The sequence below is a fragment of the Borostomias antarcticus genome (genome assembly GCF_949987555.1).
Source record: "Borostomias antarcticus genome assembly, chromosome: 8".
In the NCBI taxonomy this organism is placed as follows: domain Eukaryota; kingdom Metazoa; phylum Chordata; class Actinopteri; order Stomiiformes; family Stomiidae; genus Borostomias; species Borostomias antarcticus.
Genome location: NC_140241.1, coordinates 2,554,891 through 2,567,390, shown reverse-complemented (window position 1 = coordinate 2,567,390; position 12,500 = coordinate 2,554,891). Strand labels below are relative to the sequence as shown.

Here is a 12,500-nt window from a genome sequence, read left to right as displayed (position 1 = left end):
CTTTCTTTCTTTCTTTCTTTCTTTCTTTCTTACTTTCCTTCCTTCCTTCCTTCCTTCCTTCCTTCCTTCCTTCCTTTCTTTCTTTCTTTCTTTCTTTCTTTCTTTCTTTCTTTCTTTCTTTCTTTCTTTCTTTCTTTCTTTCTTTCTTTCCTTCCTTCCTTCCTTCCTTCCTTCCTTCCTTCCTTTCTTTCTTTCTTTCTTTCTTTCTTTCTTTCTTTCTTTCTTTCCTTCCTTCCTTCCTTCCTCGCTCCCCCCTTCCTTCTCTTCTTCCCTAGGTCATGGTGGTTGTCAGCTTCGCCACCTTTAACCCCCCCGTCTACGGCCAGTACACCTTCCCGGTGTGGGCCAACATGGTTGGCTGGTGCCTGGCCATCTCCTCCATGAGCATGGTGCCTCTCTACGCCATCTACAAACTCTGCTCCATACCTGGGAAGTTCTGTGATGTAAGTGTATCCAATGAACCACAACATGAACAGAAGTAGTACGATATGAGTGGCATGCAGTGAAACAATACATCGCACACAAAGACAGTAGTCACATTGGTTTCCCTTTAGAAACACAAATCTATTGTGATATAGATAAAAGATGGAGAGTTCTGTGCTGAGTCAGAGCAGTGCTGGTTGTGTTAAGATAGCAATCCAGGTGCTCTTCAACGGTAGGGCTCCCAGATAGCAAGCGGATCTGGGCCATATACAGGCCAGATCTGGCCCTTGTGGCTTAGTTCCGGCCCATATATGGCCCAGAATTATTACACATCCGCTTGCTATTTGGGCTGGTTGTAGAAATAGCTATAATCTGCACTATTCAGTGTAGGTGGACAAGACGGCAAGAAGCTCTTCCCAAGGCCCTCACGCCTAATAAAGGACCTTCTATCAGTTCCTCGGGACCAGCTTCTTCCCGCCTTGTCCACCTACACTGGATACTGCGGTTTATAGCTATTTATTCATATATTGTGATATATTGGAAAATATAATTTAGTACTGTATATCAAACAATACATTTCCATATAGGAAACTGGTGGTTATATTTTCCAATATACTGCAATATATGAAAAGCAGCAATTCCTCATGTATTATTCAATATATTATGTATATATCATATATTATTCTGTGTATTTCTTCCATATATTTTACATACTATAATATATTGACAGTTAACATATAGGGGAATATATTTTCTTTGCATAAGGGTCACGTTCTCAATCCTTGTATGTTTTGCAGCAGTGTTGGGGTTGATTGTTTGTGCCCCTCTCTGTAGCGGCTGGCCTACGCCATAACTCCTGAGACGGAGCACCACCTGGTGGACAACGGTGAAGTGCGGCAGTTTACGGTACGTTTTGACGTCTTTTTTAGAAACTAGAAGTACAGTAGCATCGTAGACACACAAAAAAATCAGCCTACCTTTTAATACATGTTAATTTAAACTCAAAGCTCACATTCAAGATGTTAAAGCTGCATTCGTTGATTTTATGCATATTGTCAAAACTAATTAAAACCACCTGATACCAGATTGTTTCATTGAGTCATAGTGAATCAATCAATCAATCAAAGCTTTATTTGTATAGCACATTTCATACACAGAGGCAACACAATGCACTTTACAGAGAACAAGGGAGGTGGGCATACGACCCACCTCTACATATTCCAGAGGGAAGCAAAAAACAGTAATCACCCGGGGGCCAGATAAGTGAGTTGTAAAAATTCTTCCCTGACCCCTCTCAACAAGACGGTCGAGCAAGCTCCAGGAGTATGTTTGTCTACCGGCTTAGAACATTTATAAAGCAATAAATAACATAAAATTACATTTACATAAATTACATTTACATTTACATTACAATGACTCACCTACCTGTTGCCTGGCTGTTGTTATTCCAGCATTTCTGCCTGTGTTGTCAATAGCCAGCCCTAGCCTTTGCTCCGCCCCCTTGCCTCATATGGCTGTGGCCATTCGCATTGGTTTGTAAACAAGTTTGCGTGAGTCCCTTCCTGCCACCTAGATGTAAAATAAAATCGACGAATGCAGCTTCAACAGATAATTGTCAGCCAATCTTCCAGAGTGTCGTTCTATTGAGTGTTTTGTTTGTTGTGCCTCATGGTTCATACAGCTGCATCATTGGCTGGTGATCTGAGTCCCGCTCAGAGAGGGCGGGACTGTTCACAGGAAGGAAGCAGGGAGACACAGCGGCATGTGAGGAGCCAATCAGATGGGAAGAGAGTGCTTTAAGTGCCAACCAAGCCGTAAAAATCATAGTGATCTTTCATTTTGTCAATGGACGTGTGGCTGTGCCGTGACAATGTTGTTGACATTTGGTCAGTATCACTCTCTCTGAATTTTATTTACAATGACTGTTCTGATGGCTACTTTGGTCCACCAATATATACAGTATATGTCTATTTAGTTATACCTGTATGCTATTTAGTTTAATTTGTGACAAAGGTGAGCTTATTTGGTCGGTGTGAATTGTTGAGGAAAAGGGTTGCTTCAGAGAAAACTAAAAGCTTATTTCTGAACAAATCTATAATAACCAAGACCATGAGGTCCTGCATTGTATTTGAGTTATGTGCTGACTTATGTTCTTCAATATTCTTTTTAAAGTGTGTCATCACCTTTGCACAACTGTAATGGTGATTTAAAGTTTTCTTTTGATAAGTTATCTGATTTCTTAAAATTGTATTTATCTTTTAAAATGTTGTTAATGTATGCTAATGTAACGTATACATAATAGCAAACCATTCTCACTATTTTCTCTAGAAACATAGTAATACATCAGAACGATTACATTTAAAAATCTAGAATTTCATATCAGGTGTTTTGTTGTGCCAAAAAAAACATTTCCGTAGTGCTATAGTATATTTACAGGACGGTTCACACAAAGAAATACATACTGTATCTGTTTCCTTTCCTTATTGAGACCAGTCAATACACAAGGCAACATTTTAATATTTTTTGTTTATTGTCACACTGCCAAATGTCCACCACTTGCATTCAATAACCCACTAAGTTTCATGTCAAAACCCTCAATCAAGTTGTTGAGAAACACAAAATAGCTTGAAGGCAAGCTTTGGAATTTGTTGAGTGGTTGGTGATATTGACTACAAGAACAAAACACATTTTGGATTGTAGTTTCCAGCCAGACAAGGAAACATGTGTAATTTTGAAAATTGGCTGAGCTATTAGATTCTGATCTTACCAAACAAATGGACCAATGCAATCAATGCTATTGTGTTTCACTTTATGGACAGAACAGGATCTGAAAAAAACATGGTAGTGCAATACTGTAGTGTGCAATCCAATCCAATTGACCAAAGATCAAAGTGGTAACATATAAGAGATGGTACTCAATTTAAAGAATTTGTCACACAGAGATTTATTTTCCAAGGGTTCCCTCTTAACCCTTTACATAGTAAGTATTATTGATGTCATTATTATTATTATTTACATAGTGGCATTGCAATCAATCAAAAGTGCAGTCAACATATGTTCAGTGTTAAAAACAGATATCCATTAATGTATATAGAATAGAACGTACACAAACCCAAATGAGATAATGATGAATTACACACTACATCCTCATCTGGTATGCAGCATGAACCATTGACTTTAATGGTTTACAGAAAACGTTATCCAGTAATTCAAGACTGTTTTAAAGCTGCTTTTTCCCATTATGATTGAATTGTCTGTAATGAAATGTATACTGTATATTGCATACAGTATATGTGTGTAATTAAATGTACTATTTAGAGGGGATTGTATTGTATTGTATTGTATGATATTTTACAAGTGAACTATTTTCCTGTGGTGAAGCAAATTACTTTGTCTCAGAATTGGGTCCAAGCCTACACTCCATCTCTATCATTATATGGAATGAGCTACATAATACAATCCTTATATGAATGAACTACATAATCCCCAACCAATCCTTATATGAATGAGCTGCACCCCTTATGTTGGTCAGCCATGGTCCACCATGTGTTCCCACTTACTGTAGAGGCTTGGATGAGAAGAACCTATAGAATGTGGAACCTCAAAGTGGATCGGAAGAACTGACCTTTTTGGCAATTCTAAAAAGGTGACATGTGGTTTAACTTCATAACGTCATAACGTTGCGACCATAATTTAACACTGTAACATTGTTGCTATGGTACAACCATAAAATAACACTTTTAGAAATGCAAGGGACAGCCTCCTTCAACCTTGCTTTCACATCACATACCTGTAGAAAACAGAAAACAAATAAACTAAACCCACAAAAAGACAGGTCCATTACGTACGTTTGCTCAACTTGGTAAATGTTCGACATTGGAGGGAAATATCTGTGCTACTTTGCCTTGTGATGTTTCTGACTTTGGATTTATTTTGTACTGTAGTACTCAAATAATAAAGTTTAGAAAAATTTTCTTGCATATGAGATTTCTTACATTAAAGTCAAGAGCTGTGTTCAAAACCGTTCACTATTCCCATCACTTAGACCCAACTAAGGCACAACATGCTGAATGTGAATGTCTGTTGAATGTCCAATATGAAACCAACTCTACCTCTGTTTTTCACTGCTCTTCTTCCATAAACAGATATTGTATCTGATTTCATCTACTGTATATAATCAATATAGAGCACAGCCTTCACATCCTTAACAGTTGGTTAATATCAGTATGTTTCCAGGCTCCTCTCTACCCAAGACCCAGACTGAGCACCTGGACTTGGTCCCCGGGTGCCATGAATGATGACTGCCCACTGAGAACGGCTTGGATGGGAGAAATGCAGGGAACAATTTCCACTGGTGAGACCCGAAAAACTGTGTGTGTGTGTGTGTGTGTGTGTGTGTGTATGTGTGTGTGTGTGTGTGTGTGTGTGTGTGTGCGCTGTGTGTATGTGTGTGTGTGTGTGTGTGTGTGTGTGTGCGCTGTGTGCCATGTCTCCGCTCACGGTGTCCAATGTGTGTGTCACGTGTGGCCGAATAAAGACCCCCCCCCCCCCCCTTGGATCCTGTAATCAGAGAAGAAGCACCACAATAGATTCCCCATAAAGACGTGTAATTGGTTTGGTTTTTACAAGATGAACAGCATGACACCAAATCCCAGCTGTTCATTAAAGGCGGGGAAGCATCTGGAAACTTGAGTGACGGTTCAATAGCACCACCTGAGAACGCCTAGGATATATTGACAGTTACAAAAACATCAGTAGCACTGTTAAGAGAAGCACATACTGTAATCAATCAATCAATCAATCAATCAATGTAAAGGGATTTAAAAAGGCAAAACCTATATGAATTTAACATTTCCAGGTTAAAATACACGGGTCAACTTGATGAAGCAACTCAGTTCATAGGCCTAGATATTTTAATTTTTTTTTTTGAAGTGGTTCTGATTATTTGCGTCACTTTATACTGCTTTCACCAGAATAGTGGCCAATTTGCTATGGATGCTAGTGGTATCAAGACTGTCTACCTAATACATGAGGGATCCTCAAGCAGTTTTTGTTTAGTATAAGTATACTGATTGTTTATGCTAGACATATACAGCCTGTATGTATGTATTCCCAGCTCCTGGAGCCCACTTATAAGCTCACAACCCCCCCTCCATGCTGACTTTTACAGTTAAAAGTTTTTTACTGGGGTGAAGCGTCGGACACATAGGCTGTGGACGGAACTATCGTTGTGGTGGCCGTGGCCATCCACTCCTTTTAATGTGTGGTACTTCCTGTCTGTCTTGTCTCTTCCTGTATTCTGGGCGTTTGGGTGTTACAGGATAGATCATAGAATATACATCAAGAGTAGAGAATATACAAAAAATATATACATCCAGTTTGCATTATCATTATATTGTATGATGACTATTTTGGAATAATACGTGAACATGTAACTGATGTTAGATTTTCTCTCTAACCATAGTTTATCTCATGTAGGAAGTGTAGGACCATCATCAACTCCTCTTGCGAGATTCCACATCTAACACTAGAGCGCCATCATGTGGCCATTTAGGGCAACGCATCGTGCCGTCCTTGTGAGGGCAGTGAACATTTGGGTGAATTCACCCAGGCTGAAGATGGATGGAGAACCGCAGCCTAATGTCAGACACAACTTAAACATGGTTGATATTCCTGCACTATTGACCCTTCACCTTCCCAAATCACATTTTACTAATAATTACCCATTACCCATTAATTCATCGCACCAAATGTTGCTTATTAGGTGACACCCCTACATGTCAACTTTTACCACAGTAATTTAGGGAGACAGAATAAACAGAAAGGATTTAATCCTGTGCCTGTCTCCAGATATATATGATACTCTTCAGGAGTCAAGGGCAGGGCAATCCTGTATCTGGCAAGACTGTATCTTAATTGCAGTGGCCTTTGAACAACAAGAAATATGGCAGGCCACTTGATAATAACGGTACATATTCTGCATCTCTGTTGTCATGCAACACAACAGCTCCACAAAACAAACATGTTTTTGAACAGGGCAAAGCTTTGGGGTGCCTCTGACGACTTGGGTCTACAATTGGTCCCTTGGTGTCTCATTAACCCATATCTAAGTTTTTAGAGCTCATTAAATAATTTGGTTCACCTCTGAGTGCTTTATGAACTGTATGTAGTTGTCTTTAAAAAAAATAAAACATTAAAAGCTGTGCATAGGCTATTCCACACTGAATGCAACACTTTTAACAGGTGGCTTATCGGTTTCTGTACCTGTTGATTGTGTCGGCAAATACACTGGCAATTGGTTTGAGGATTGTCGTGCGTTTCTATAGAAACACCTCAACACATGAGCTCCCATGATAGCCTGCTTATGGTGCGTTCGTTTGTGGTCGGAGGTGGCAAGTCGCAAGTGACAAAATATCTACCTCCGACCTGTGTGCATTCGAGCTATATACCATTATATCACAGTTACCTAGTTATATCTATATACCATTATATCACAGTTACCTAGTTATATCTATATACCATTATATCACAGTTACCTAGTTATATCTATATACCATTATATCACAGTTACCTAGTTATATCTATATACCATTATATCACAGTTACCTAGTTATATCTATATACCATTATATCACAGTTACCTAGTTATATCTATATACCATTATATCACAGTTACCTAGTTATATCTATATACCATTATATCACAGTTATCTAGTTATATCTAGTGCATTCGAGCAACTGGGGGCTGAGAAACATCCGAATTTGCGACGAGGAAGTGTGAGTTCATGCAGTGTTTTATTTAATCATTCCTAGTAGCAAGTCGCAATTTGCCACCTCCCAGTTAGAAACGAACGCACCCTTACTCCTCACCTACTAGGGAAGGACGGGGCTTCACAAGACCTGTTCACAGGACACTGCGGTTCAAGACTTGCGCAAGACGTGTGCCATCCTCTTTATCCTCACCTGCGTTATTCTCCTTTGTTCCAGTATGAATTTTCGGGGGTGTTTTTGGTAACAACGGGACTTCTGCAAACTCCAAGAGATATAACGAGCTCAGGCCACAGGGTGTGAGCAGTGTGTAAAGTCGAGGACGCCCGTTTAACTTGACCAGTCGGACAGAATGGACGTATAATTACCCTGAATGGCGCTTTTATCATGAGGACCGTCCCGTCCTGCCATTTATTATCGCTTTCTCTCAATTTTTCACTTCAAAGACAATTAGGGGGAATCATCGCACTGCCTAATTTAGGCGACTTCACGCACAGTCATGACCTCTGAAAAGCCACATTTTCTATCTCAACCTGTCGTGAAGAACATTTACGTGTACCGAAATGGAGACCCGTATTACGAGGCTCGTCGGTTAGTGATAAACCAGAAGAGGGTGTCCACTTTCGAGACGTTTCTCCGGGAAGTGACCGGCGGAGTGCAGCCGCCCTGCGGAGCGGTGCGGAACATCTACACCCCGAGAGCAGGAACCCGGGTGGAGGCGCTGGAGCACCTGCACAGCGGGGAGCAGTACGTCGCAGCCGGGAGAGAAAAGTTCAAGAAACTGGAGTAAGATAACTGACTGTCAAATGGTTTGCAAATCTATTTGCAAACCATGTTTGACAAATATGTCTATTCTAAATTAATTATTACACTGAAAAGTAGCATTGGTCTATTCTTATTATAGAACATTTATGTGAAATTTATAGCGTTTCAGCAGTGGAAAAATTACAGCAAAGGTTTTGGAAATGTACTGTAGATGGAGAATATGCATAATAAGCATAAGAAGATCAAGGACTAGGCTATATATATCCACATCCAGCATGTGTAGAGTATACAGTAGTATAGAATACAATACATACATACATCCACTCTGTATAAATAGATATGTCTAGGAATACACATATACACACATATAAGGTGCACTGCCATAGAGGATTGTACAGCATAACATTGTCACTGCATTCTAGAAGTTTTACCGGACAGAACAGTGCATCTCTTTGTTCTGCCAGTTATCAACAGATCGGCTCCAGGAGGAAAAGAATGCTTCAGAGCGTTTCTGGACAGGTAAGACAAACTGCCACGGCACACACTGTCCTGACAGGCACTCGCTGTCCTGACTAGCACACACTGTCCTCACAGGCACTCACTGTCCTCACAGCCACACACTGTCCTGACTAGCACACACTGTCCTGACAGGCACACACTGTCCTGACAGGCACACACTGTCCTGACAGGCACGCACTGTCCTGACAGGCACACACTGTCCTGACAGGCACACACTGTCCTGACTAGCACACACTGTCCTGACAGGCACACACTGTCCTGACAGGCACACACTGTCCTGACTGGCACTCGCTGTCCTGACAGGCACACACTGTCCTGACAGGCACACACTGTCCTGACTGTCCTCGCTGTCCTGACTAGCACACACTGTCCTGACAGGCACACACTGTCCTGACTGTCCTCGCTGTCCTGACTGGCACACGCTGTCCTGACAGGCACACACTGTCCTGACTGGCACACGCTGTCCTGACTGGCACACGCTGTCCTGACTGGCACACACTGTCCTGACTGGCACACACTGTCCTGACTAACACACACTGTCCTGACGGGCACACACTGTCCTGACTAACACACACTGTCCTGACGGGCACACACTGTCCTGACTAACACACACTGTCCTGACTAGCACACACTGTCCTGACTAACACACACTGTCCTGACTAACACACACTGTCCTGACTAACACACACTGTCCTGACAGGCACACACTGTCCTGACTAACACACACTGTCCTGACTGGCACACACTGTCCTGACAGGCACACGCTGTCCTGACTGGCACTCGCTGTCACGTCCTTCACGGCACCTGCTTCTGTACCTCAGCAGACGCCTCCAGACGCCCGTCTGGGTTAGGGTTAGGGTCAGGGTCAGGGTCAGGGTTAGGGTTAGGGTCAGGGTCAGGGTTAGGGTCAGGGTCAGGGTCAGGGTTAGGGTTAGGGTTAGGGTCAGGGTCAGGGTTAGGGTTAGGGTTAGGGTTAGGTTAGGTTAGGGTCAGGGTCAGGGTCAGGGTCAGGGTTAGGGTTAGGGTTAGGGCTGACCGTGTCTGGAGGGAGATCAGTAGAGGCAGAGGTGTAATGTTTAGTCTAATCCTCTGTGGTCGTTGGGGAGGAATCACGATCTTCCAGTCTCAGTGACCATGAATTATTCACTAAACAGATCATAATCAGCCATCTTGAATACATCTTTAATCAAGAGTATGATGTCATATCCAGCTTGGTGCCTTTGAGACATTTTACCTGGCCTAGTCATGATAACCCCCCCCCCACACACACACACACACACACACACACACACACACACCATCCCCCCTCAAACCAAGGATATCGCTTTTAAGGCCTGACCATTTATGAACCTGATATAAAGCCTACATAGATGCTTCACAAATCATTCATAAGCCAATACATAAATGCTACACACATTAATATTACAGAACAGCAAGTCTAGGTCATTTGTAGGGCGGACTGTAGGCCTGGCATAGGACAAGCCTTGTTTTATTCTGTCTTTAACCCCTTACCACATCACATTAAAGGCTATGCACATCTTGTATAGGGTACATGTAGGTCCTATAAAGTCTTGAACCCTATAATTTTTTTAAGATATTTTTAAGGGCTTTTCAGCTTTAATGGGACAGGAGGAGAGAGACAGGAAATGTGGGAGAGAGAGAGAGAGAGAGGGGAGGACATGCGGCACAGGACCCGAGCCGGGAATCGAACCCGGGGCCGTTGCGAGAAGGACTAGCCTTCATATGGGGCGCGCCTTACCTGGTGAGCTATGTTTTATTGAGGAAGGCAGGTAGCACTTTGTTTTCTCACTGTAAGCTCAACTATCAGCAACTTTTCGACTAGATAACTATCCATAGTTCATTAGTTTGCACAACAAACGGGGTCCTGGATATGAAGTGTTGCTGAAAGGGAAATCAATCAATGAAGACATCCCTCTGCAATCTCTTAAGCAGTTCTGTGTTTAGTCTTTCTAACTGTCACCTTTTCCAGGGAACACAAGTGTATTTGCTCACTAGAGAATATGCATAATAAGCATAAGAAGATCAAGGACTAGGCTATATACATCCACATCCAGCATGTGTAGAGTATACAGTACTATAGAATACAATACATACAGACATCCACTCGGCAATCTATTCACGAGAGCCACACTCCTCTCTTGGCCTCCTCTTGAACCCACTGATTGTTTAATTAGAGAGACCCTCTAAACAACTCGTCTGGGGGAACGGACAGAGTCTTTACCCAGATAGCAAGCGGATCTTGGCCATATACAGGCCAGATCTGGCCCTTGTGGCTTAGTTCTGGCCCATATATGGCCCAGAATCATTACACATCCGCTTGCTATCTGGGTAGAGTTCTCATTGTGACCCTACGACCCCTCTGGCCCCCCATACACCAACATACATCACTGTTGCTAGGGAGCTTGGAGCACCAACTGTTGTTTGGACTTGGAGCTAGTAGGTGTGAGCCCTGTAGGAATTATCTCTGTTGTTTGGAATTTGGCGTAATAGGCTTGGGTTCTGTATTTCTACCCAGATAGCAAGCGGATGTGTAATGATTCTGGGCCATATATGGGCCAGAACTAAGCCACAAGGGCCAGATCTGGCCTGTATATGGCCCAGATCCACTTGCTATCTGGGTATTGAAAAGCACCCCATCGTCTGCCCTCTGTCTGGGAAATCACCGATAACATTCACCATGACATCTATGTAGAGTAAGACCTATCCATTCACCATGACATCTATGTAGAGTAAGACCTATCCATTCACCATGACATCTATGTAGAGTAAGACCTATCCATTCACCATGACATCTATGTAGAGTAAGACCTATCCATTCACCATGACATCTAGAGTAAGACCTATCCATTCACCATGACATCTAGAGTAAGACCTATCCATTCACCATGACATCTAGAGTAAGACCTATCCATTCACCATGACATCTATGTAAAGTAAGACCTATCCATTCACCATGACATATATGTAGAGTAAGACCTATCCATTCACCATGACATCTATGTAGAGTAAGACCTATCCATTCACCATGACATCTATGTAGACTAAGACCTATCCATTCATTCATGAATCAGAGATGAGCTCCAGGAACTGAGATGGGATCTTAAGTTGGTCTGTCCGTCAATCACCAACACACAGCATCGTTGCCAGGGAGCACAGAGTGTCATGTAGGAAAACAATAGTATTGAATGGAGCTTCTGAAGGTCACGGGGTCGAGCCGTTTGACCTCTCAACTCTGGGCATCCCACTGGCACACCGAGCCTATCATCTCTGGAGTTGTCAGAATTGACGTAATTGTCTCTCTCTTTCTCTCTCTCTCCCTCTCCCTTTCTCTCTCTCGCTCTCTCTCTCTTTCTCTCTCACTCTCTCTCTGTCTCACACACACTCTCCTCAATGAATCTTTTATCCCCCTCACACAGCGTTTTAACCTTTATTTTTACCCCATTATTTTGAAACGTCTTTGCGCTAAGATCTCTACTGTAGAAATAGGATGATTGCAATGAAGAAGAACAGATTTTGTTGTCTTGTCATGACTGTCATGTACTGTGTAACTGTCTTGTTGGGTCTATCCGTATACTGTAATGTCCCTGTGATGTTGTGATGTTCTGCCAGTAGTGTGTACTGTTTTATGTGTTGTAATGTCATGCTGCATGTCGTTATGTGTATAAGTGTACTATGTGTTGTAATGTAATTGTATGTGATTGAATGCGATGTCATGTATGTTATATGTTATGTGTACATGTGTACGTACTGTATGTATGTGTGTATGTATGTTATTTTATTTTAATTTTTGTGGACCCCAGGAAGATTAGTGGTTGTCCTGCAACCACTAATGGGGATCCTAATAAAACTAAACTAAACAGAACGCTGTAAATAACTGAACATTTTAATTAAGTAAGGACCAAGCAGCTACACGACTGTTAAATATTTACATTGGTTAATGTGCAGTCCCTCTTAGTAAAAAAAAGGGATTATATGCGGCTCAATATGTCTGTTTTTATCTTTCC

General features: G+C 42.0%; 2 protein-coding genes across 2 annotated transcripts in view; both read left to right on the top strand.

Annotated features, from left to right (window-relative positions):
• Positions 1-2,128, top strand: part of slc6a3 (solute carrier family 6 member 3) — a gene marked incomplete at both ends in the record, with an annotated part of 11,923 nt that extends 9,795 nt beyond the window's left edge. The window contains 3 exons of the mRNA XM_084442009.1: positions 276-443; positions 1,258-1,329; positions 2,105-2,128. Coding sequence (XP_084298135.1) covers positions 276-443; positions 1,258-1,329; positions 2,105-2,128 — 264 coding nt within the window. The remainder of the gene's footprint in view (positions 1-275; positions 444-1,257; positions 1,330-2,104) is intronic.
• A 5,562-nt stretch (positions 2,129-7,690) lies between these two features.
• LOC311312137 (doublecortin domain-containing protein 2-like) overlaps positions 7,691-12,500 on the top strand; it is a gene marked incomplete at both ends in the record, with an annotated part of 22,815 nt that continues 18,005 nt past the window's right edge. The window contains 2 exons of the mRNA XM_084442008.1: positions 7,691-7,977; positions 8,421-8,475. Of these exons, the coding sequence (XP_084298134.1) occupies positions 7,691-7,977; positions 8,421-8,475 (342 nt within the window). The remainder of the gene's footprint in view (positions 7,978-8,420; positions 8,476-12,500) is intronic.